General features: G+C 43.8%; 1 protein-coding gene across 2 annotated transcripts in view; it reads left to right on the top strand.

Moving 5' to 3' along the window:
- Window positions 1-23,095, top strand: part of LOC114567734 (gamma-enolase) — a 30,527-nt gene extending 7,432 nt beyond the window's left edge. Inside the window, exons 1-13 of one of the 2 annotated variants that reach the window (XM_028596834.1) lie at window positions 2,425-2,470; window positions 11,781-11,866; window positions 12,074-12,169; window positions 12,303-12,361; window positions 14,039-14,108; window positions 15,656-15,789; window positions 16,509-16,600; window positions 16,854-16,984; window positions 17,495-17,692; window positions 18,358-18,559; window positions 21,047-21,155; window positions 21,265-21,323; window positions 22,655-23,095. In XM_028596834.1, coding sequence (XP_028452635.1) covers window positions 11,782-11,866; window positions 12,074-12,169; window positions 12,303-12,361; window positions 14,039-14,108; window positions 15,656-15,789; window positions 16,509-16,600; window positions 16,854-16,984; window positions 17,495-17,692; window positions 18,358-18,559; window positions 21,047-21,155; window positions 21,265-21,323; window positions 22,655-22,724 — 1,305 coding nt within the window. In that variant the 5' untranslated portion in view covers window positions 2,425-2,470; window position 11,781 and the 3' untranslated portion in view covers window positions 22,725-23,095. Of the gene's footprint in view, window positions 1-2,424; window positions 2,471-11,780; window positions 11,867-12,073; window positions 12,170-12,302; window positions 12,362-14,038; window positions 14,109-15,655; window positions 15,790-16,508; window positions 16,601-16,853; window positions 16,985-17,494; window positions 17,693-18,357; window positions 18,560-21,046; window positions 21,156-21,264; window positions 21,324-22,654 lie in introns of those variants that run through there. The other variant, XM_028596833.1, reaches the window with a different exon arrangement.
- Window positions 23,096-25,968: the final 2,873 nt, after the last annotated feature.

Raw genomic sequence — 25,968 nt, 5'->3', positions numbered from 1 at the left:
AGTAATGTATTCCTTATTGCTGTAAGGCAGTAACATAACGCATTACTAATTCAATTTCGGTAATATTACAATCTCAGTAACGTGAGTCAAAGTCAAACTTCCACTGTTATTTTGGTAAAAGTAACTCAAAAGTAATGCCAAAGTAGTGTAAAGCTTTACAATTCAGAAACAGTCATATTGTAATTTAACTAATTACCCTCAAATGACAGTAACTAGTAATCTAAAATGTATTACATTTTGGAAGTAACTTGCCCAACACTGGTCCTCATCATATGAAACGTACAGTAACAGGGTTGTTGACTTCGGATGCTAATTTTCATCTTGCCGTTTTGGGGGCTGGGGTTTTGTCAGCCACCACCTGACTCGACTAGGCCTGTGGTTCCCAAACTTTTTCACATCAAGGACCGCTAAACTGACACAAAATGTTGCAAACAAATTCACCAGAATGCAGGAAATGAAGTGTTTGATGACAAAATTTTCAATTTTGCTCAAAAGTGGAGATCTCAACCCCAATCTCTTGAAGCCAAAGTTACGCACTTGGTTTTGGTGCCTAAACTTAACCGTCGTCGCCACATGACGCTCACTTTTTGTTGGCTAAACTCGACTGCCCCGGCCCTTGAAAGGAAAGGACCGTCACCTCACAGTGCCCTGTCCTACTTAACTGTCACGTAACCGGTCATCGCATGGCCAGACTGCGGTCGCCTAATTTCATAATTTGTCATACAAATTGTTGTGTATAAGTTTTTGCCGGTTAAATTCCAACTACCAATGGCCGCTGATACGACCTACAGCTCTGGAGCCGGCTGCCAGTAACCTATTGTCTGCTAAACTCAACTAACAACAGCTCACGGAGCTCCGTAGCCGGTGGACGCCTAATTTCGTAGGATATCACACGAATTGGTGTGAATACATTTTCGTAAGCTATCACACAAACCCGTTCTTGAGAATGTGTTGATTATGTTACTCGTGGATGGAATTATAGTGAAAATAAATGATTCCTCTTTTTGCTGGGGACCTCCTGAAACCTCCTCAAGTAGGGCTGGGCAATATATCGATATTATATCAATATCGTGATATGAGGCTAGATATCGTCTTAGATTTTGGATATCATAATATCGTGATATGACATAAGTGTTGTCTTTTGCTGGTTTTAAATGCAGCATTACAGTAAAGTGAACGTACCAGGCTGTTACTGTACCTAGCTGTTCTATTATTTCTTCTATTACTTACACATTATATCTAGCCTGACAAGCAAGACCCACATCAAGATGTTGGGTCTGGGAACTCACCATTGGCAGGGCTCAATCCGAGGGGCGGGATAAATGGTTGTCTTTCAAATTCCCTCTGCATGTAATAGGATCGCGCTACAACCAACCAGAGCAACGCTAGTTGATAGATTAAACTTTTGCCGTATCCGGTCGGCAAAACTCCGAACACATCTTCCTTTTTTAAGAATGACTTCAGTGCCGTTCTTTGTTCTTTTCTCAAAGAAAAGCTGAACTCCAAGTCTTCCAGAAGACCACTGTTCCCAGCCGCAGCGGCCATAAGCCCCGCCCACCGACTCAATACACGATGTGATTGGCCTGACTAGAGTTTGGTTTTTCCAGCTCGCAAGTCAACGGAGAGTTCTAGGCTACATTATATCAACGTAACTGATCAATCTAAGTGTGAAGTTTTTTGTTAAAGCACCAATTGTCAACCCTGGAATATCGCCGCAAAATCGATATTGAGGTATTTGGTCAAGACTTTCGTAATATCTGATTTTCTCCATATCGCCCAGCCCTACCCTCAAGGATGGATGGTCCCCACTTTGGGAACCACTGAACTTGGGGTTAAGTTAGGTGCCTCGCTCATAGCTACATTGAGTTGGACTAACCAAGAAGCCTGGCAATTCCAAATAAATCGATCATTCGGCGGCGTCATAGCACCGCACCTTTTCCTGCATTCAAAGGCATCGTTTTCAGTGTGGGGGCTTTTGAATGCTCTCTCGCACACACACACACACACACACACACACACACACACACACACACACACACACAGAGCATCATCATGTCTGAGTGTGGTGGAGAAGGATGGATTATGTAACTATATGAACCCCACTGCAGCACCACAGAGAGAAAAAGACAGGGAGACACAGAGGAAAAGAGAGAGAGCCGGTCCTCCCTTCATCTATTTTTACCACCTCTGTCGGGCGACGAGCCTCTGCACCCCGTCCTTATCCCTTCATCCCACCCCTCCGTCCATCTCCTCCTTTTTAATTAACCCTTCTCTTCTCCTCCTCTTCCTCTCTCCATCTCCCCTCTGAGTCATCTCCCCTCCCCCCTCTGCCACACATCTCACCCCCCTCCTCCCCTCCTGTTTTCCTCTCCCTCCCTCCCTCCCTCACTCCCTCTCTCTCTCGCTCTGCCTCTCCAGTATTTTCTCGGTTGCCGTGAAGAAGGGCAGAACACACACACACAGGCGGCAGGTAAAGGAAGGAAATCCTCTCTTCCTCTTTTCATCCACTCAAGACGTTTTTTTTGTGTTTTACCATCCCGTTGCTTTTTTATTTATTTATTTCTAATCTCATATTTCTGCTCAGCGCAGAGAGGGTGCAGAATGATGCTGCCTGGGTGTTTGGTGTGAGATAGAAATGCTTCAGTTGTAGGTGTTACTAAATGTGTGTGTGTGTGTGTGTGTGTGTGTGTGTGTGTGTGTGTGTGTGTGTGTGTGATTTTGCTTCATGCATTTCCTCTCATTTCTCAGAAATTGGCTGTCATGCGTGTATATGACAGGAAAGGATACGTGTGTGTGCATATAGGCTACTGTGTGTGTGTGTGTGTGTGTGTGTGTGTGTGTGTGTGTGTGTGTGTGTATGTATGTGTGTGTGTGTGTGTGTGTGTGTGTGTGAAAGGAGGAAGGAAGAGATATATGTGTGTGTGTGTGTGTTTTGGCAGCAGGAACATTATATGTGTGTACAAGTGGATCCTGCAGTCAAGTGTGTGTGCGCGTGTTAGATGGTTGATGTCTTTTAATATGGCAGGCACAGGACTGTGTGTGTGTGTGCGTGTGCCTGTGCCTGTGCCTGTGCGTGTGCGTGTGCGTGTGCGTATGTTTGTGTGTGTGTGTGTGTGTGTGTGTGTGTGTGTGATTTTGCTTCATGTTTGTTTATGTGTGTTTTGGCTGCAGAAATATGTGTAGCCTATATATGTGTGTGTATCTTCTCTTGGATTTCTTGGAAAATGGCTGTCAAGTGTGTGTTTGTGTGTGTATTCATGTGTTTGTTCACGTACGTGTGTGTGTGTGTATGTGTGTCTGTTTTGGCTACAGGAATATTATGTGACATGTTCATGCAGTCAATTACGGTCTAGTCCCCAGTATATCAAGTTTGTGTTTGATGGTTATGGGATTCTGTGTGTGAGTGTGTGTGAAAGCATTCTTTACGTCTGTGTGTGTGTGTGTGTGTGTGTGTCTGTGTGTGTGATCTTGCAGTCAATTATGGTCGGCTCCTTCATATCAAGCGTAGGTGAGATCTGGCTAACATGGAAGGCACAGAAATGTGTGTGTGTGTGTGTGTGTGTGTGTGTGTGTGTGTGTGTGTATTTGTTTGATATCTGCGTCTTTGGCACTCTGTGGGTGGATGTGAAGTGTGTGTGTCTGTGTGTGTGGGGGGTGGATGTGAAGTGTGTGTGAGTGTGTGTGTGTCAGAGTACTTGTGATAATTGCGAGTTGAATATACGTGTGTGTAAATATGGAAACATTATTAGCATTGCGTATGTGTGAGACTGCTCCACTTCCTCTGTGTGTGTGTGTGTGTGTTTGTGTGCGTGTGTTTGTGTGCGTGTGTTTGTGTGTGTGTGTTTGTATCTTTGCCATTCGTGTGATGTTCCGCCTTCTGTTCCCCCTCTTCCTCTTCATCATCCTCTTCCTCCTTCTCTTTATCCCCCATTTTTCCTCTCTTCTCCAGCCAAACAGGGTCATTTAATTATTTATCTCTCTCTCTCTCTCTCTCTCTCCCTCCTCCTCCTCCTCTCTTTATCTCTCTTACCCTGCCTCGTTTTGACTCTCCATTTCATCCTCCCTCTCTCTCTCTCTCTCTCTCTCCTTCTACACCTCTCTGTTCCTATCTCTCTGTCTCTGTCTCTTTGCATATATTTCTATTTAAATCCATCTTTCACAACTCACTACTCATTTCTGTCTTTTTTTCTTTTTTTCTTTTTACTCTTTCATAGCTTCATTTGTTTCGCTTCTCCCTCCATCCCCTATTCATTTTCTCCATCGCTCTCCCTTTCTGACCACATATATTTTACTTGAACTGTTTTCCAATTAATCACAACTTTATTTTGTTTTTTTTTTATAGATATTTATTTATAGATCTTTAGAGAGTTGGGATGAGTTATTTCAGACGCCCAGGCTTCTGGAAGTAAACGTCACATTCATTTTCTTCATACAAACAATCTAAGGCGGCTGACAGTTTGAGCACTTTTGGATGAATGTAAAACTCTGCCGGTTGAATCGTCAGTGCTTTGTCAAATTCCTGACAATACATACAGCGCTTCATGTTTAAAGAGTCGTAGCACGGGATCCAGTTACTGGCTTTTTCATACTTCTTCCTCAGCAGATGGTGTTGAATGGAGTTAACTGGATCTAAAACGGTTACTCTTGAATTCGGGGCCAATTTTGGATGAATTCAGCAACTATGGTGCCACGTTTTGTGCACAAATGCGTCTCGAATCTTTCTGACCCACAGAACTGTGGCTGAGGCTCATGGGCATTGTAGTATTTAGAGTCATTGGCCACGCTAAACTGACAAAAGAAACTAAGTTGAATAGACGTACTGTATATATCATTAAGTGATCCAGGGGAACATTGAGGATATATGAAAGATAAAAAAGCCATGGAAATTTACGCTGGGGGACAAAATACTTGCCCTCACCTTTTTTGGTCTAAAATTCCAATAGTTATTTATGCGTGAGCAATTTCCTACTGAATTGTGTTGTGCAATGCAACCCATGATTTGAAATGTTGGCAATTTACTATTCCAAAAAAAACAACTGGGTGAGAAATGTAAGTTCCCAGGACAAATTCTGAGAAGCGTTTTCATATACGCAATATGGATAGGGGTGTCCGCTGAGTTAGCATTGTCAGAAAGTTGGCCGATTTGCAAGAAAAACGATTGGGGAAGCAGTGAGATGTCTCTCGGTCAAGCTCCACACACAGGGTCCTACACTTCCCATAATGCAACTCTCTACATCTTTTCTTATCCCTTTTTTCACTGAGTAAATGACCACATCTTTAAAAGCTTTAAAACACTGCAGCGCTTTCTGCTGTAAAGTCTCCAGGCAGCGGCTACCCTGATGATCGTCTGGGTTATTTTTTCAGATTTTAAAAAGCTCCCCTCAGAGACGCAGAAAATATTCTCCTATATAATAATAATAATAATAATAATAATCAATCAATAATTCAATCTTCAAAAATCAAACTGAATTGAATCAGGAGATCAGAGATCCAGCATTTATTTCCATTTGGTTCATTTTCTGGCTTTATATATATCTCTCTTCTTCTTCTTTTGTCCCATCCCTCTTTTCTTTGCCTTTGCCTTTCTACATCTATCTGCATTTGCGTCTCTCCCTCTGCCTTCCTTTCTCTCTTTCCCTGCGTTTTCCCCCTTTTTTCTTCTTCTCCATCCCGCCATACAGAGATACTGTAGATATAATAATATACATGTTGTTCTCTTTCCTTGCATGCCTTCATCCCTTACTCTCTCTCTCTCTCTCTCTCTCCTCACTCACTCTCTCCCCTGGCTCGCCCACTCACGTGTTATTTCTTTCAGTGCTGGTACATTTTCTGCTGAGCACTGCAGTCTCTGATAGGTGTGGTGCGTTCATGGGTGTCCTCCCCTCTCTCTCTGCTGCTGTAGAGCTTACGTAACTCACGGCCCAAAACGGCACAGACAGAGATGGAGGAAGACAGGGATGGACATTACAGTTATGAGATAAACTCATCGATGTGGCGACAGGAGGAACGTGTGTTTCTGGATATGAGATGTGAGCAAATATTGAGAAACACCTGGCTGGTGTCACGCAGACATGACTGACATTCATGTGGAAATGAATTAAGATTAAGCACGCCATGTCCGAAATGTGTGTATGCGTTTCTTCGTATTGTGTCATTCTAAAAAATCGCCACACACCGAAACCTTGCACAGTGAGTCTCATGCGTATTAGTCTGGCATTGCCAGACCTTCCTCCACAGCGCTGCGGAGGAGGGTCTAGCTAGAAAAACTTGCTCTGGTTTATTGGCATTTCTTTAAAGGTAAAAAAATGTCACTTTATGAGTTTTTTTTACATTAATATGAGTTCCCCCAGCCTGCCTATGGTCCACCAGTGGCTAGAAATGGCGATAGGTGTAAACTAAGCCCTGGGTATCCTGCTCTGCATTTGAGAAAATGAAGGCCACACCCCCACTCTCCACCTTATAGAGAGAGCATGGATGTAATAACTGCGCACCGGTGGCCTTTGACCCTTTAAGAGGAAGTGACGTAGGCAGTAACGAAATCTGCACACAAGTGGTGAAGACTCGATGATACGAGTGAAGGGCGATGGGTCTCGGCTGGCTGTCCACCTACGTTCAGATCACCGAAACGCATTTTAAAAAGTGTAAACACAGTCATAGATACAGATGTTTAGGTCCCGGGTGGTATTTATAGACATCCACGCATGTTGACCAAAGTTTGATTGGTATAGGAATATTAAATGTAGCCACTGCTTTGTGGGTTTATCAGGAAGAAGAAGAAGAAAAAATGATGTAAAACTGTTGGCAGGCGTCCTGTATCCTGCTGCTTCACCCTCAGGAGGAACCTAAAAAACTGCAGTACTCTTGGGTGGGGCTTCAAAACAACAACAAAAAGAGGGCGAGAGAGAGAGACAGAGAGAGAGGAGAAAATAGCCCATAAAATGAATAGAGAATAACCACCCACACATCAATCCCCTTGACTCTGTGTGTGTGGAAGTTTCTGTAAGCTGGCGGCGAGTCAGACACTTTATCTGCTCTTTCTCATGCTGAGCACCGTTTATTCATTTTACACATTTTGCTGACGCTTTCATCCCCTGTGACTTACAATGAGCGTAAGGCCTGAATAAGCATAAATCGGTAGGTCGTCGACATTGTAATCGAACGACAGCGAGGGGGGGGGAGTGGATGGAAATATTCCTGAGTCACTCGGAAAGATCACGTACGATAGAGAGGTGCTGAGCAAAGGAGTCAGAGGGAAGAATTCAAAAGACAAGAGGAGTTATGTGATTTTGCTGTCAGGTTAAAAAAAAAAAAAAAAGCAACACGGACGAGGAATTTATGTCCCCGGGGAGAAAAAAGAAAGAAAGAAAATGTGTAGCTTTTAATGTCTTCGCATAAACAGGATGGGTTCGCATTCAGGCCGCGAGTCAGATAAACACCAGAGGGGAATAATGCCAACAACAGAACGATTATGCAAAGAAAGAGAGCCATTAAAAGATACTTATCCGAAAAGAAAAAGTCACTTCAGATGGTCTGAAGTCATGTTGTACTGTGTTGCATTGGCCACAAACATCCAGGAGACAGAAAGGAAAGAAATAACAGCGGTTAAGACTCTCGGAGGCCTTTGGCAATGCCGACAGTGACGCCAACGTTTCGCCGCCTGATTTGGGTCTTATCGGTCATGGCGTCCATAATTTGCCAATTTTGAGTTTGAACGAAGGGTTGCGTTTTGACCGAGCTGTGCCAACACAGCAGCTATGAGTGTGGACGTAATAACTGTGCACCAGTGGCCTTTGACCCTTTAAGAGGAAGTGACGTAGGCTTTAGTGATTGAGTCTTATCGGTCATGACATCTTCGTTCGAGACTAATGGCGTTTTCCCATTACATGGTACCTGCTCGACTCGCCTCGACTCGCCTCGACTCGCCTCGACCGCCTCGACTCTACTCGACTCTACTCGCCTTGACTCGCTGTGCGTCCGTTTTCCATTGCAGATTTTAGTATCGCCTCAGCGTGGCTGGTCGTCATAGCGACTGCCGTGGGCGTGGCTTAGTAGCTTGCTTTTCCCAATGACATATCCCAGACACATTTCCTGGTTCTCCGTCTCCGTAAACAACATGATATCAAAGAGATAGTTAACGTTTACTGCTCCAGATTTCCCACCGTGGTCACATATATATGACTCTAGAGTCGCTTTGTTTCTCTCACATATATATGACTCTAGAGTCGCTACTCGCTTTGTTTCTCTCACATATATATGACTCTTGCTTTCTTTGTTTCTCTCACATATATATGACTCTAGAGTCACTACTCGCTTTGTTTCTCTCACATATATGACTCTAGAGTTGCTACTCGCTTTGTTTCTCTCACATATATATGACTCTAGAGTTGCTACTCGCTTTGTTTCTCTCACATATATATGACTCTAGAGTCGCTACTCGCTGCGGAGATAATCGCCGTCACTCTCTCACTTCTCCCTCGCTCACTAGCTCCCCACACACACACACACGGCGACTCGACACACACACATCACACATGCACACGCCAGCGCACCAGTATAACCATCAGGCCACTTGTATGCTACGGAGAAAGCTCTGCGTGGAGCCTCCGGCAGCAAGAAAACACCGCTGGCTAAACTATTTAAAAATGCCGTCTCTCGCTAGCAATGCAGTGATCAGTGACGCTTCTTTCCGACCAATCAGCAGCCTGCAGGGTTTCACGTCACCTTCTCGGCTCGCCTCAGCTCGCTTGGAACCTCGACTGAGGAGGTACTAAAAAAAGTACCTGTTAGCAGGTACCAGGTACTTTTTTTCGTAATGGAAAACCAAAAATGGCGAGGCGAGTAGGTACCATGTAATGGAAAAGCGCCATAAGCGACTAATGTTACCATGGCAACTACCAGCAACGGGGTAGAGTATGCATTCTGCCCGCGGTTTACCAGTATACAAGAATGTTTATGAGATATGAGGTTTGGGCGAGTTTAAACGAAGATTAGTTCTTTTACTGGACCCTCTTTTCCCTCTTTTTACTTGACAGGGCAAGAGCTAAACCTAGTTACTAAATTGAAATACCTGGACCACGTTATCAGGGATGATTTTTGTGACGATGATGACATACAGCGCCAGTTCTGTAAATCATATGGACAAGCAAATATGCTGGCAGGCAAATTTCATATGTGTGCTGAAGAAGTTACATCTCTTTTCAGAGCATACTGTACACCACTTTATACAGCTCACATATGGTGCAGCTACAGTAAAGCAAAGATAAATAAGATAAAGGTGGCATACAATGATGCACTTAGAATCCCGTTGAAGTGTCCAAGATGGACCAGCGCTAGCCATTTGTTTGGGACGAGTAATGTTCCCACCTTCCATGCTGTGCTGAGGAACGTTATGTACAGATTCAGGTGCCGATTAACAGAGTCCAAGAATACAGTTTTAACTGCCTTAACCAACCCTGCACTTAGTGATAGCAGATATACTTCCAAACTCTGGAAACACTGGAACACGCATCTGTATCTGTTTTAATTATTGTGCATAGCTATTTCTATGTCTGTCTGTATGTATGTTTTGTATGTTCCCTTTATGTAATATGTGGTAGTCAGTATTTCTGTATGTTTTTATGTTTGTGTATACCCCTGTAATATGTTATGTGTACTTTTATAGTTATATATATAAAAACACTTGTGTGCACGGCAATTGCTTTTGGCTCAAAACCAAAACGTAGCAATGTAAATATAGCCACAGTCCTTTCTTATAAAAACCTTAATATAAATCAGCTGTCAGATCATTTCTACCTGACATTTCATGACTGCTTTGAAGAAGTAAGTAAGTAAATTTTATTTATACAGTGCTTTTCACAGACAGAAGAAGCTGTAAATCGTTGTACCCTCTAAAATTGAAACTTCCCCAAAGGTATAAGTTCAAACGGCCCATTATCTGTCTGTCTGTTGGCAACACAGTGTAGTTTTGCATCGATGAATGCACGCTAAAGAGGGGGAAGGAGAAAAGATGCGTCGACAGGAGTTGACACACCCTCTACTCAGTGTCAGTGTATTTGCAAGGACAGCCTCATTAAAGTGGTTTCGGCAAGCCAGCAAGCGAGCCAGATTTAGCTCCTCACAGATCGATAAAGTATTCCTACAGTACGGAGATGAGGGCGGCATAAAAGGCCTTTTTTGACATACTGTATCGTTCAGTGCTACGTGCCTCGAATACCAACAACGAGGGGAAACACCCACAGAGGAGACGAGCATGGATGAGACTGAAATGACAATGAGGACGATGCTCCGAACGCAGGAGTGTTCAACTCACTTTCACTAAAGGGCTACGCTGGAAAATGAGAATCACATCAAGGGCCAGACATGAATAGTTGATTGCCATGGTTTTATTTTCATTGAAAAAGTTAAATATAATTTTTTTTCGGGGTTTTTTCTGACGTTTTTGTTGCTTTTTTGACAGTTTTGATGCTTTTTTTTTTAAACATTTTTGTTGCTTTTATTTACATTTTTGTCGCTTTTGTCAACTTTTGTCGCATTGTTGTCGACATAAAGCCCTACAAAAGTCAGCAAAAAACTTCCTTAGCCATCATAGAATTTAGCAATTTAAAGACTAAACCTAAACTGATACTGAAATGCTCCGCGGGCATTGAGTTTGACACGTGTCCCAACGTTTTGGAGTTTAGGGTTGTGTTTCTTTGATAAAAACTTAGATCTTTAGTTTACTTTTTGTGATCAATACTCGGCTACTTACTTACTTACTTAATACTTTTCCTTGTTTGACAGTAAATGATTTATTTATCCTTGAACTGTTTCTGCCTATCCCTTATTAAAACACAGATCCAGACAGCCAGGGGTTTCTACGTCACATACCTGAAGAACCAATCCTACTTGAAGTTTTAAGCGCTAGTTCGTTGAAATCCTTATACTAACAGTTTGGGATGGACATAACATTTTGGAAAAATACTACTCATAATGGAATGGATCAGGATAACAAATGGGCCAAAAGAAACAACACCCACCTTTCCCACATTGTACAAAAAAAAGGGGGGAGGAGAAGGGGCGAAAGGCATTTAAAGAAAGGGACTACGGAAGAAAAAAATGAAGGAGGAGGTTGCTATGAAGTTATGTGCGTATACATTCTGGAGTTCGGAGCTCCTCCCAGTCAAAAATAAACTGTAGCCGGATAGATTTGGTGTGATTATAACAAAAAGAGATGAAGAGATAAAGGTAAATATGACCCTTTTACACATATATAATAAAGCAGCCTTGCCAAATCTATACAAATGGTTTCCAGTCTGGATGAAAGCAGATGCATAATTTACTCTGTTGCTAAATAATTAATCTTCAACCTGCTTCCAGAAACAGCAAAGTAACTGCAGTGTGTGTGTGTGTGTGTGTGTGTGTGTGTGTGTGTGTGTGTGTGTGTGTGTGTGTGTGTGTGTGTGTGTGTGTGCGTGGGACAACCCAGTCCTCTGTGGTGAGCTTTGATTTTCACAGTGAATCTGCAGTGATGTTGTTTCTTGTCTCCCCTGACAGGTTGTTCTCTGTGTGTGTGTATGTGTGTGTGTGTGTGTGTAAGTGCGTACGTGTGTTTAATGTAAAAATAGATCTTTTTACCTATGAGATCTCGCTCTCTGTCTCCGTTATTCTTGTTCCCTCTTCTTCAATTTAATCTAAAGGTGCCATAACTAATACATCGGAAGTCTAACCCTATTTCCAACAGGATGCACAATACATACAAGCAGTCATAGCGTTGGCTCTTTTCCTCTCTGTGTGTCTCTCAGGATGTCGATCGTCAGCATCGTTGCCAGGGAGATCTTGGACTCCCGGGGAAACCCCACTGTGGAAGTGGACCTTCGCACAGAGAAAGGTGATCGCCGATGAGCCTGAAATAACACACATAAACCAAAAAAAAAGAAGCACTGGAAAGAGGAACATAGAAAAATAAATCATCAATTTGTTTTAATTTGGACGCGCCACTACCAAGAGGGAATGATGGTCTTAAAGGATTACTGTCTCAATATCAATGTCCTGCCCACTGAGGTTTAATTAAAAAAAAAGACTGTCTGTCTTTCAGGTCTGTTCAGGGCTGCGGTGCCCAGCGGAGCATCCACGGGAATCTACGAGGCTCTGGAGCTCCGAGATGGAGACAAGAGCCGCTACAAGGGCAAAGGTACGGGGGACAGATCGACTGTGTTTGCATTCATATTTACATTCCTCATAACGTTATAGTTTTTTTTTTTTCTCCTCTAGTTGATTCAGAATTAAAATTTCCCATTTCTGACTCACTTTGTCCTCTCTTCTAGGTGTTTTGAAGGCAGTCGGGCACATCAACGATACTCTGGGTCCCGCCCTTATAGCCTCTGTAAGTCACCAAAACATTCGTACACTATATCATTATTAATAACCATATTTAAAGATACAATGTCGGGAATCCTTTGTGAGTTTCCAGCAGGCCTGTCGCTCAATGAGGGAACTGGGTACAGAGTTGTTCTGGTTAAAAGAATAACTTTTGGGAAGTTGCTTGTTTGTTTTTTTTAGGTTGTAGCTACAGTTTGTGATTGTAGTCCGTGTTAGCAGTATTTCTACCTACATCTAAGATGTTATGTTCATGTGCATCCACAGTCTACGGCCAGATTGAATCACTTATATGAAGACGGAGTTGTCCTTTCACATGTAGCACAGAACAGCTACTGGAAATACTCCGTTTGGTTGAGGTAGAACGCGTGCAGGAAGAAGGACATGATGCCGATTACACCGCGGTCACGGACGATCTCGTTGTCTCTCCACTTTGACATTTTCGTTGGTGTCTTTGTGTAAATCACACACACCTTCGTCACCCTTGGGTGTTTGTTTTCGTCTGGTTTTGCGCCAGCCGCACGATGGAAACATCATCAGCACGCCAACTCTACGGACAATGAGCTGCTTCACACATGTGCTCATTCGGACACTACACAGACTTTGAGATACTCTGGAGCTGGCGGGGTAAAGGCCGTTTAAATGTCCGATCCAGCTGATTTCAGGGCTTCAGTTAGCGAGGCTGAAAATGCCCAGTTTGGCCCTTAAATTTGAACGAAACAACCTTGCACAGCAGGTGACACCAAGCGCAGATTCAGTCGATCAATGTCCAGATCAATATCACATCTGGATGAGCAGACAGCTCTCAGCTATCTAACGGAGGAGAGAAGAAGTGTGTGTGTGTGTGTGTGTGTGTGTGTGTGTGTGTGTGTGTGTGTGTGTGGGCTTGTTTAACTAGCTTTGTGAGGCCAAAATGCTGGACCCCGCAAGTTTAAAGGGGTGTTCAGGGTTAAGACTTGGTTTTAGGATTAGGGTTAGAATTAGGTTATGGTTAGGGTGAGGGTAAGGGTTAAGGTTAGGCATTTAGATGTGATGTTTAAGGTTAGGGTAAGGGGCTAGGGAATGCATTATGTCAATGACGGGTCCCCACAAAGATAGTGCCACAACCCTGTGTGTGTGTGTGTGTGTGTGTGTGTTGTGTAACAAGAGATACTGTGAATGAAAGATGACTTGGTGTCTGTGTGAGAAAAAAGTGTGAGTGAGTGAGAGGAACAGTGAACGAGGTGTGTGTGTGTTTCTGCGTAAGGAGTTGTACGAGTGTGTGTGAGTGTAATAGTATGATTCAGATATCTGCAGCAAACGTAGGTGATCAGTCAGGCGGGAAAAAAACCGGCTCGGAGCTCCTCACTTGAGAGAGACGGATGGGTCCTGTTGTACTAGTGTGTGTGTGTGTGTGTGTGTGGGGCATTGTCATAATGATGATAATGCCACTAAGAACTTTGTTCATAAAGTACTTTTTTATAATCCGGTCAAAAACGGGATATAAAACTACAATGTAAAAGTCTGTCAAACCAATAACAAAAAGTAAAAACCACAATGAAGGCTATGCTAGTCTGAGACTCCTTTAGACTGAGCCTGTTTATTTATCTTTTTATTTTTTTGGCTGACAAATCAGGGAACAGGCCTGAAGCTTTAGGTGTTACATATTATCTCGGTGTGTTTCTGTGTCTGTGTGTGTCTGCAGGGCATCAGCGTGGTGGAGCAGGAGCAGTTGGACAACACCATGATCGAAATGGACGGCACAGAAAACAAATGTGAGTCGAAGCGAGTCGTCAGGACTAACAGCACATCATTGGAGTCCGACAGCCAGCTGGAAATCTCCTCGTTGACTCACACGCATTTTGAAAAGAAAGATGTTTAATACCAAAGGCACGTTTGTCACAAAGTGGCAACGAGAGGCATAAATACAGACGGGAGAACGAGACGGAGTAAATAGATTGCTGTTGGCACGACAGACCCAAAACTCACACCCTTAATAAATTAATTCGCTGTTCATTTATTTGTAATCTACATTCATGCCAACTAATCATTTCGGGCAGCGCAGGAAACCTGTCAGACTAAACTGGAGCTGAATGTGTTGTGAAAAGATTTTAATTAACTTTCTGTCCATGTTGAAATAGATCCATTTATATCTATGCAGGTTTACGCAGACAAACGTATAAGAAAGACGGCAACTTTTTCTCAAGAAACCACATCGTTTTATGCCGCCGTTCGCAGTGTATTATTCCTGCAGTGGATGACCTTATCGAATTATATTTTGCAATCACATTTAGCAATACATTCTCATGATTTATGCCCAGAACCCCTAGCATGGGAAATCCCTGACGAACTTCCGGCAAATTTGAGATTTGCTGTGCAAGTCCGTCTGGCCGAGAGCCCATTCAAGCCCATTTCCATTTTTTTTCCAAATCGAGGCACCAATCACAGCCGTTGAGGCGGGCTTTACACGATGACGATAGCGCAGCGACGGCGAGCAGCTTTTTGTTTACATTCAACATGATGGCCACCGAAGCGGAGCGCAAAATTACGAATCCCACTATGGCCACGCCAAGACCCGCCCTACGAAGCAGCTCGATTGGTTGGGGTTAGGCATTTCACCTCGAGTGGTTAAGGTTAGGGTTAGGGGATTGGTCAGGGGATAGGACCTGTACATGTAAGCATGGACGCCTGGCCAATAGTAGTGTGTGAATGCTATTGAAGGGCGGGTCTTGGCGTGGCCATAGTGGGATTCGTAATATCGCAAGCGGAGCCACCCGTTGATGCCGCTATCGCTGCTACGTCACCCGGATCTTTGATCTGATTGGTTGAAGGACTATCCAATTGCTCCCAGAGGCATTTGAGCGGCGTCCGTTAATGACCCCCCTTTGAAAACACCACTTTGGTACACATGTTCCACCAAAACAAGTTCCTTCCCGAGGCAATTTTGCAGAGGCACCGTGGCTCCGTCCAGTGTTTAGCACCGCCCAAGACGATTGTGATTGGTTTAAAGAAATGCCAATAAACCAGAGCACATATTCCTCCCATCCCGTAATGTTGCGTGGACTCACCAGACCCTCCTCCGCAGCGCTGTGGAGGAAGGGATGGCAATGCGAGACAAGTTTACCCCTAATCGTGTAAAACACAACCTGACACTAAAAGAAATCTGAACTGCCAAATCTACTTTTTAAAGAAAGCTGGATGACTTTGAAATTAAAAACAAGAATTAATTTCAAACTACCAATACAGGTTTAAAGTTTCAATCAATGGCCAGTGAGGGAAAAAATAAGGTGATGAATTTCTGCTTTTCTGTCCCGTCATACAGCTCAGTTTGGGGCCAACGCCATCCTGGGAGTGTCTCTAGCCATCTGTAAGGCCGGTGCGGCGGAGAAAGACGTCCCCCTGTACCGCCACATAGCCGACCTGGCAGGAAACACAGAGCTGGTGCTGCCGGTTCCTGTAAGACCCAAACTCACTGCACAACATCTGCCACCACAACATCTACCCACAGCGCTTTGAAAAAAAAAATGTGTACCCTGAATTTGGGCGATTTCCTGTGCTACTAAATGATTTCATAAGCTATTTTATTGTTTTCTCTAACAAGAATAATACATTCTCTGCTACAGCAACATCATAAGACTATCAGAGGCATGTTGATGAAGTTATAAAACTTACAAAGGATGTGTAAACATAAAAATACAACATTTTTTGGATAGCTCCTGAGTTGACAGATTTAAAATGTAATTTATTCATATTTATATATTACATTCTTTTCTCATGTGTTTGCACTGTAACTGTGATTTGGAAAAATAAATTAGTTATAGGCTTGATGAACCCCACATTTACGATTTACACATGCAGGCCTCTTAGGCTGCTAAAATTGTTATCCATCTCCTCATTTCTTTTCCTTGTCTCCTTGTTTACTACTCTCCCCTTTCTTCTACCGTCCTCTCCTCTTGTTTCCTCTCGTTGTTTCTTGTTTCCTCTCCTCTCTATTTCACTTGTTTCTTCTGGTTTCCTATCGTTGCTTCACGTTTCCTCGTTTCCTCTTATGTTTCCTCTTGTCTTCATTTTTTTCCTCTTGTTTCCTCTTGTTTCCTCTCATGTTTCTTCTTGTTGCTTCTCATTTCCTCTCGCTACCTCTCCTCTAATCTTGTTTCCTCTCCTCCTCTCTTCAGGCCTTTAATGTGATAAATGGAGGTTCTCATGCAGGTAACAAACTGGCCATGCAGGAGTTCATGGTTCTTCCTGTTGGAGCCGAGTCTTTCAAGTAAGAATTCATCTCCAACACTATTTTTAAAAACTACAACATGAAGGATTTATATTTGGCCATTTGTTTTTATTCATTTATAATCTAAGAGTTTTAGTCTTTCCTGCCTCTTCTCCTAACGCCCCTCATCATTTCTTTCTCTTTGATTCTTTCTCTCCTGCTGATGTTGGCCTCTACACTCTCTGATGACCTCTTCCTTCCTTCCTTCTTCCCTCCCTCCCTCCCTCCCTCCCTCCCTCCGTCTGTCTCTCAGGGAGGCGTTGAGGATAGGATCGGAGCTGTACCACACGCTGAAGGGGGTGATCCAGGAGAAATACGGCCAGGATGCCACCAATGTGGGGGACGAGGGAGGATTTGCTCCCAACATCCTGGAGAACAGTGAGGGTGAGGAAGATGATAATCTGAATTGTGGGATGAAGTTTAATTTACAATTTGTCATATTCTATCTTTATGTAAAGCACTTTGTGATTTTTATCTGTGAAAAGCGCTATATAAATACATTTTACTTACTTACTTAAGTGTGAAATAAAAGCCAATTAGTTTGCATTATGAAATCTGAAATCAGTCATTGCAAACATTTTAAGACAAAAATGCAGCCATAGCTTTGATTGGTGTTCAATAATAAAATCATGCATTGTCACCTTAAAGTAAAAATATAGCTGTTTTTGTTAAAAGCAATAAAGATGGAGAGGAGGTTGAATCAACTTTTCAGCCCTTAGTAGTGTCTGCATATCGGTCTCTGAATGCGATGCTTAGAGAGAAAGGGACCTCTGGTTTGCAGCCTGACAAAGGCTAAAACAGAAAAGGCGTTCATCATTCTTTCCATTTCCTACTTTTTGCCTTACATTTCCGTATGTCTCCATCTCTACTCCGTCCTCTCTCCTATCACAATAGCTCTGGATCTGCTGCAGACAGCCATAGAGAAGGCCGGCTTCACGGACAAGGTGGTGGTCGGGATGGACGTGGCTGCCTCCGAGTTTTACCGCGAGGGGAAATACGACCTGGACTTCAAATCCCCGCCCGATCCAGAGAGACACATCTCCGGAGAGGAGCTGGCTGACATCTACCAGAGCTTCGTCAACAACTACCCAGGTTGGATTATAGTTGTTGTATTTGTTGATCTTCCTCCAGAGACAAAATATATTTTATTCTAGGGATGCACCGAATCCAGATTGTTGGGGTTCGGCTGACAACTGAATCCACTGGTTAAGATTCTGCCGAATCTGAAACCGAATACTGAATCCTACTCCCATCCTCAGTCCATCAACACAGTAAACACATTAATGAAGTAAACAACGTCCACAGCAGTGTATTTGTAGTGCACAACTCGTATTCTTTCGGATGTTTCATACGCAAATGTTTTAACGGCGGCGATGTTGTGTATAGTTTAGGTTCCTCGCCACCACGAGACAAATCGGCATTGCAAATTGAACATGTAGCTTGACTTGAACCGCCTTCTTTTGACTGAAAGTGCTGCCAAGCAACATTTTTTCTGCTCATGAATTCCATTTTCACTTTCTCACAGCCTGCTGCATTGAACGCTCCACCTACGTCAACACCTTCGCGTAATCAACGGCGGCGTCATTACGTCGACCAGCGTAGTGCGCGTAGTTCTAGTGTAGGGTTCAGTTTGGTGGAAAGAAATTCTAATGTTCGGCAGAAACCGAACCCCGTCATAAAGCCCAATATTCGGCCGAATCCAAAACCAAATCCTGGATTCGGTGCATCATTATTCACTTGTCACCTCTCCTTCCCAGTGGTGTCCATCGAAGACCCGTTCGACCAGGACGACTGGGAAGCCTGGTCCCGGCTCACGGCCCAGGTGGGGATCCAGGTGGTGGGGGACGACCTGACGGTGACCAACCCTAAGAGGATAGAGAAAGCTGCGGAGGAGCGAGCCTGCAACTGCCTGCTGCTCAAAGTCAACCAGATCGGCTCCGTCACCGAGGCCATACAGGCGTATGTCTGCTTTGCTTCGATGTTAATTTTAAATGCACAACGATGATTTCGGAGTGGGCGACTGACTATAAAAATCTTAGATGTCTGAGCAGGTAAAACCAGGGTGTTGGAAAAGATTTAGCACTGCTTGACAAAAAACCTTGACTGGAATTTTAAATATTGTCGTGGAAATGGACAAAGAATCATGCAAAAGCACCACTTTGAATCTTGGGTTTACCTGAAATGTGCTCATAAGTTTCTTAGAAATAAGTCACATAGCATGAAACGAGCATAAAAAAATGACTAATCGACTAAAGAAATTGGGTAACACTTTACTTGAAGGTATCTACATAAGAGTGACATGACACTGTGTGGCTGGATAGCTCAGTTGGTAGAGTGGGCGCACATATGCAGAGGTTTATTCCTCGACGCAGAAGGTCCAGGGTTCGAGTCCAACCTGTGATGGTTTTCCTGCATGTCTTACTCCCTCTCTCTCCACTTTCCTATCTAATAAAAGCAAAAATGCCCCTCCCCCAAAAATAGAAAGAAGGAGTGACATGAATCATAACTCTGACCCTTCTTTTATGTAGATACCTTCAAGTAAAGTGTAAAAAAATTCATAGTTGACTATGACCAAAACGGCCGATTAATCAACTAATTGAATAAGAGGGGGCAGCCGACACTTTTGAATAAACTACGCTGTAATTAAATGTATTTGCTCCAAAGCAGTTGATGGAAACGCATCTGATTTGCATTTCTTTTATTGCAACATTTTAAACGTTTGCTTAAAACAGGTCCAACACATTATAAAAAAAAAACACTCAAACAGATCTGCAAACACGACCCATCGCTGACAGTCCAAAATGTTGTGAACGCAGCGTTGGTCCAGCGCTACACACACGGCTTCCTTCAGCAAGGGGGGAAAAAAAGTAATATGGCCGCCTCGGGCGTGCCGGTGAACTGACCACAGAAGGACATCCATCTTGGCTGAAACGGGAGGCCTATAGGGAGAAAGACGTAGAGCCCCAGCTGCTCTGCTATGAGTCACACATGTGGAAACACACACACACACACACACACACACACACACACACACACACACACACACACACACACACACACACACACACACACACCGCCGCATGTGTCTGTCACATCACTCATTACCTGTCAGCCGTGATGACCTTGTGCCAGAGACGCGGAGCGGCAAACCGACCTTTACAGGAGATAAACGTAGGACAGGAAGTGACAGGAGGTTTTTACTATGAAGATTAGCTGACCTGTATCGGATGCAGCTATCGCGTTTGACTGTACTGCTGATATCTTTGTGCGGAGAGTGCGTACTCCAGTCTGCATAAATCTCAGACTGAACCAAACGTCACTCCGGGTTATGAAGCTATCAGTCATGACAGTGGAGCCGGATTACAGCAGGAGGGTGAAATGATAGAAAACTGTGCCGATGACAGTTAAAGGTGATGTATTGTGCCCGTCACATAAAAAGCTTCCTGCGTCCTTCATGTGATATATTGTTCTAATACCTCAGCAGGATGAGGGGGGAACCGAGCTTGTTCATTTAAAAACTGAGCTTGTTCATAAAAAAAAAAAAAACAGTGTCTCCACGGTGAATGGACAATCAAAAACGGAGAAAAGTCTTTAGGCATTATGAATAACAGCGACTCTATCAAAACATCTGTTTTCTCCCACACAACTTGTTATCCATGGATATATTGTAAGAACTTGATACAGCGCTCGGGAAAGGGAAGTTTGGGGTCCCCTGCTGGAGCTGCTCCCCCCGCGACCCGACACCGGATAAGCGGACGAAGATGGATGGATGGATGGATTGATACAGCGCTCGAGGCGGAGTCGCGCTCATTTCTATGAGGGTTGCTCAGTGCCGCATGGAGCCAAAATAGTTCAACTACCGTGTGTAAAATTACCTGGACGATCGGGTCTGCTTCTGCACTGTTCAGCCCATAGAGCAGGCACATTAGAGACCTCCGGCGGCAGCCGGCTACTTCTGGTTTAGCGCTCCACTAACTCAAATGGGGATTAAATGATTCAATCGTGAGGCTCTTCTAGACCTTCTAAATGTTATCGGACCGAACGGATCAAGTGAAAGGAATCTTTTTGTGGGTTAGGCCCCATTGCCCATTACATGACGTGATGGACACGGGTTAACCCTAACCCTAACGGGTTAAGCCAAACCACAACCCCTTTAAAGTGTGTTCACACATCAGTGGTCCCCTTTTACCCCAACCTAAGCCATATGTCCTAACTCTAACCCTAACCCTAACCCTACTTCCTAAACACATGCACTTTCACCTAAACCTAACTATTTACAACACTTCAGCTACTCGTCTGAGACGCTTGCCAGAGAGTGTGCGGAATATAAAGTGCTTTTACATGTTGCTTGTGTCGCTGGTTTTTACACTGCAAACATCAGGAGGTCGTATTTGTTCTGTGTGTGTGTGTGTGTAAACTTTCTTCCTCTTTCTGTCCGTCTCTCAGGTGTAAACTGGCTCAGGCGAATGGTTGGGGCGTGATGGTCAGCCATCGCTCAGGAGAGACAGAGGACACCTTCATCGCTGACCTGGTGGTGGGACTTTGCACTGGACAGGTACACACGCACGTATGCACTAATGCACTCATGCACTCATGCACTCATGCACGCACTCATGCAAAATATTTTCTTTTGGATAATGATCCTTGCTGTCTCTGTGTTGCAGATTAAGACTGGCGCTCCCTGCAGATCTGAGAGGCTGGCCAAGTACAACCAGCTCATGAGGTCAGTGACACACACACACACACACACACACACACACACACACACACACACACACACACACACACACACAATCTTTGTGGGGACCTGTTATTGACATAATGCCCTTACCCTAACCTTAACCATCACAACTAAATGCCTAACCTTAACCCTCACCCTAACCATAACCTAATTATATCCCTAATCCTAAAACCAAGTCTTAACCCTCTAACAGCCCTTTAATCTTGTGGGGTCTAGCATTTCGGGCCCCACAAGTATACTGTATTCCCCGGTTTTTGGACCCCACGAATAGAGTAAAACAAGCACACACACACACACACACACACACACACACACACACACACACACACACACACACAATCCTGTAACACACTAACTTTATTGCTTTATTTTTATTTAATTGAAAATTTGACAGAATTTAATTTCATAATTTAATGCAGACATTCTGTGAGAAAATGGACTCATACTGAATTCTGTTTCTCTCTCTCTCTAAACACTGTTCATGACTTGTTTTACTGTTTTTGACAAATTTCAATAACCAACTAGTGATCATTTCTTATCTTACTTTATCTTTAGATTTTTTTCACAACAAGACTTTATATGAACTTTAGTCCAGGTTGCAAAGTTTTATTTACAGGATCATCAAAACTTGTCAAACCCGTGGACAAAAAAACCCGGAAACTTAAAATCTGCATGTTATCATCATTTCTTTTAAAGGTACAATTGCTGCGTACATTTAAAATGTAGTTCTCTGTATCTTCGTTTGGCTCCAAATCTGGCAGCGGCCCTGCTACTGTATAACACGACTCCTCAGGTTCCAGCTTTGTCTTAGCGCTTACCATCGCAGAGCTAATTGACGTGACAGGCGACAGCAGCGTCTGTGTCACCCCATGTTTCCGAGCCAGTCAGCAGCAGCAGGAGGAGTGGGAGGAGGAGGAGGAGGAGGATGAGGAGGAGGAGGAAGTGGGATCGGCTCAGTGTTGTAATCCCATCGGACTGCTGAGGAGACGCAGGAGAGGTGGAGGGTGGAGAGACTTACAGAAGCATTAACCAGCGATAAACGCTAATCAGTGCAGTGAAGCAGAAACACGCACACGCGCACACACGCACACACACACACACACACACACACACACACACACACACACACACACATGCAGACTTGCAAAAGAAATCCTACAGTCAAAACATAAGAGGCAGACATGTCCTGACTTTTAGTTTCTCGTAAGTGACAAAAAACTTCTTCTCTGTTAGAGACAGACATGTTTCCCTTTCACGGCTTAAAAAATAATTCCCCTCCTCTGCTCTGTCCTTTTCTCTTTTCTTCTCTGCAGGATTGAGGAGGAGTTGGGCGACCAGGCGCGCTTTGCAGGCCATAACTTCAGGAACCCCAGCGCCCTGTGAACCTGACACACACACACACACACACACACACACACACTGACACACACGACAAACATGAAACAAGCCATGCAAAATGAAAGATCACACGAAAGATCACACGAGCAAAAGAGCCAAGCAAAAAATTTAAAATAAAATAAATGATGCACTGGGCTTATAGAGACGATTGCTGTATGCGCACACACACACACACACACACACACACACACACACACACACACACACACACACACACACACACACACACACACAGACAGACAAGACAAACATTAAACGAGCCATGCAAAATGGAAGATCACATGAAAGAATACACAAACAAAAGAGCCAAGCAAAAAATTAAAAATAAAATAAATTATGCACTGGACTTATAGAGACGATGCACACACACACACACACACACACACACACACACACACACACACACACACACACACACACTAGATTACACAGATGCAACACACACTCACACAAATGCAAATGCAGGGGAATATCATAAAAACATCAAATTTATAAGCCAGACATGCACTGTTACTGTAGTTTTAAAGGAATAGTTCATGTACAGCCAGAGGACAGACCTGCAGAAATAAAGATCATTGTTGTAAAAACAGAGAGATACATAAGTAGAGATATAATAGAATAATGTTGACTGACGCACGCAACTGAAAACTTTCAGCACCAAAAGAAAGATGCACTCGCAGAAACAGCGGTTTCAGGGACTGAGTGAAAAAAAAAAAAAAAAAAAAAAAAAAAAAAAAAAACTACACAAACACATGAACACTTACACACTCTGCTGTGTCACACTCTCACCTGGACACTGAAGTACCTGCACTCCACCCACTTCTGTCCTCCCCCTCCTCCCCCTTTTTATCTCCTTTCTCTTCTCGTCGTGTCTGTTTCTCAGTTTTCTAAAACCCTTCTTTTTCTTCCCGCCCTGATGTGATTCTGATTATTTGTCCTTTATGCTTGAAAAATCCCGCCTTTGTCCTAAAGAAAAAGGAAAAAATATCTACATCCCCTACGTTCATTCTGTTCCTCCTGAATGTCAAATAGAATAGCTGTGTTGAAAAAAAGAATAAAGAAAATTAAAACCCCCCCAAAAAAAGAATGCTTGTCATTGGAAATAATGTGAAAATATGTGAAATAAAAAGATGTTAATTTACAATTTCAATCACAGTTAAAAGGTTTTTGTCTTTTTTTGTGCCCTAGTTTCTTGTTCAGGTTTTTTGTCCTATAAATCAACAACGCATACGGGTTCGTGGAGTATCGTACGAAAAATGATGCACGCTAAAACTTACCGGGGATTTCCACCAAATGCAGAACGCCTGCCGACCAGCTCCGCTGCGTGTCGGCTCCGTGCTCCGCCGTCCGTCAATACCCACCGGGTCCGGATTTGTTGTGTAACGGCTGCGGCCATGACTGACACCGGAAGTCACGAAGACCCACGAGATCTCGCGAATTCACGTAGAATACAACCACAAAACCAACAAGTTAGTTTCCATACAGAGAAGTAGAGGGGAAACAGCTCTGTGCTGTGTTTTCAAGGTGAAGTGCACCGTGTATTTTATTTTGAAAATTATTTTATTTTATTTTGTTTCTGTGCTCGACTTCCTGTCCCGCACTATCTGTCGGAGGGCTGCGGACCGCCAGAGCTGGGAACGGAGTCGGAACGCAGCCGTTCTGCAGTCAGTGGAAATACACACACTGACTTTAATGGAAACCTAATGACTCCGCCGCCGTTCCGGAGCGGATCCGCAGACGTTCCGCAACCGGTGGAAATTGGGGGTCATGATATCCGACGAAAACCAGGAGACCGCTGCTTGGTCACGTGACATCGGCTACAGAGCTCCGTGCTACAGGGCGGCGGTTGCTAGCTGTTTAAGCCGCTACAGAGCTCCGTGACGCTGGCTACGGGCTTCTGTTACCGCTCAGCCATATCGGCGGCAGTTAGTAGATGTGTTTAGCCGATACACAGCTCTGTGACACCGGCTATGACTCTCCGCATGGTGCTCCGTCGTGTCAGCAGTAGTTGGGGGTTCAGTTACCCGAGAATAGGTGACTGTGAGCCAGGTACTGATAGGGTTGGGCATGGTTTGGATTTTAAACATTCTGATTCCAATTGCGATTCTTCCTTTCGATTGCGTTCTTATCGATTCTCGATTCAGATTCTTTGAGGGGTGGAGTCGAAACGGGTCACGTGCCTATTTTCACAAATAAGAGGAAAGTTTTATTTTGATTCAATGGTGGGTTGCAGTTTTACCGGGCTTTTTCAACGTAAAATAAAGCCACATTAGAGCCCTGCTTACTGTGCCCCATGGCTGCGACACAAGAAGCGCCTGGCTGCTACGGAAACCAAAACTTGCGCTTGTTAAATTTGGAACCCATGATCAGATTTGACACCAAATCCTTCAAACGATTCCAACAAAGAAACAATTCCACTGGATTCAGAATGTTTTAAACGATTCCAAGTAGGAATCGGTTCTCGAGGCCCAATCCTAGGTACAGAGCACCGCGATCTCCCGTTGTGGCGCTCCGTCAGGTCAGCGGCAGTTGGTGGTTTAGTTGCCCAAAAATAGCTAACTGTGCACCGAGTACAGAGCACCGCGAGCTGCCGGTCATATCGGCGGAGATTACAGTTAAGTTTAGGCAAGAGTGAGCGTTATGCGGCGACGAAAGTTAAGTTTTAGGCACCGAAACGACTAGTGAATTTTAGGAAAAAGATCGTGGTTTGGATTAAACCAATCCTAAGGAACTCACATTTCCTGGGTGAAAGGCTTTAGTTTTCCCTGGGAAGCAAAATACGATCTCTGGCTTGAAAGTCCTGTATGTTAACGCCCAGCCATCTAACCCAACCTTCTCTCTACGCAGCCAGCTTCGTTCTTATACATCGGTCATCAACGTGGTGCGCACAGAAAAAAAAATCCCTTGGAAATCATACAAATTACAGTGCTTATCTTTTTGTAGCTTTTCGAACGTATGATTCATGAAAAACAGAATTTGCTTTTTTCCCAACGAAACTGGAGAGCTTTTGTTTGTTATTTGTAATAAACTGTGGTAATATTTGAAAATTGTAACTGCTGACATGTAACACGCTATGTTTCCATGAGATGTGTCTAAGAATCTCACATACAGTATACTCATGGTTGTGAGCACATGAACGTGCCATGAAAACTTTACCGGGGATTTTGGAATACTGAGGGCTGCAATGGTGACGGTAATATTCTCTAAATTCAGTGCATTTCATCTGAAG

The sequence above is a fragment of the Perca flavescens genome, chromosome 14, assembly GCF_004354835.1.
Source record: "Perca flavescens isolate YP-PL-M2 chromosome 14, PFLA_1.0, whole genome shotgun sequence".
NCBI lineage: Eukaryota > Metazoa > Chordata > Actinopteri > Perciformes > Percidae > Perca > Perca flavescens.
This window is presented reverse-complemented; position numbering and strand designations above follow the sequence as displayed.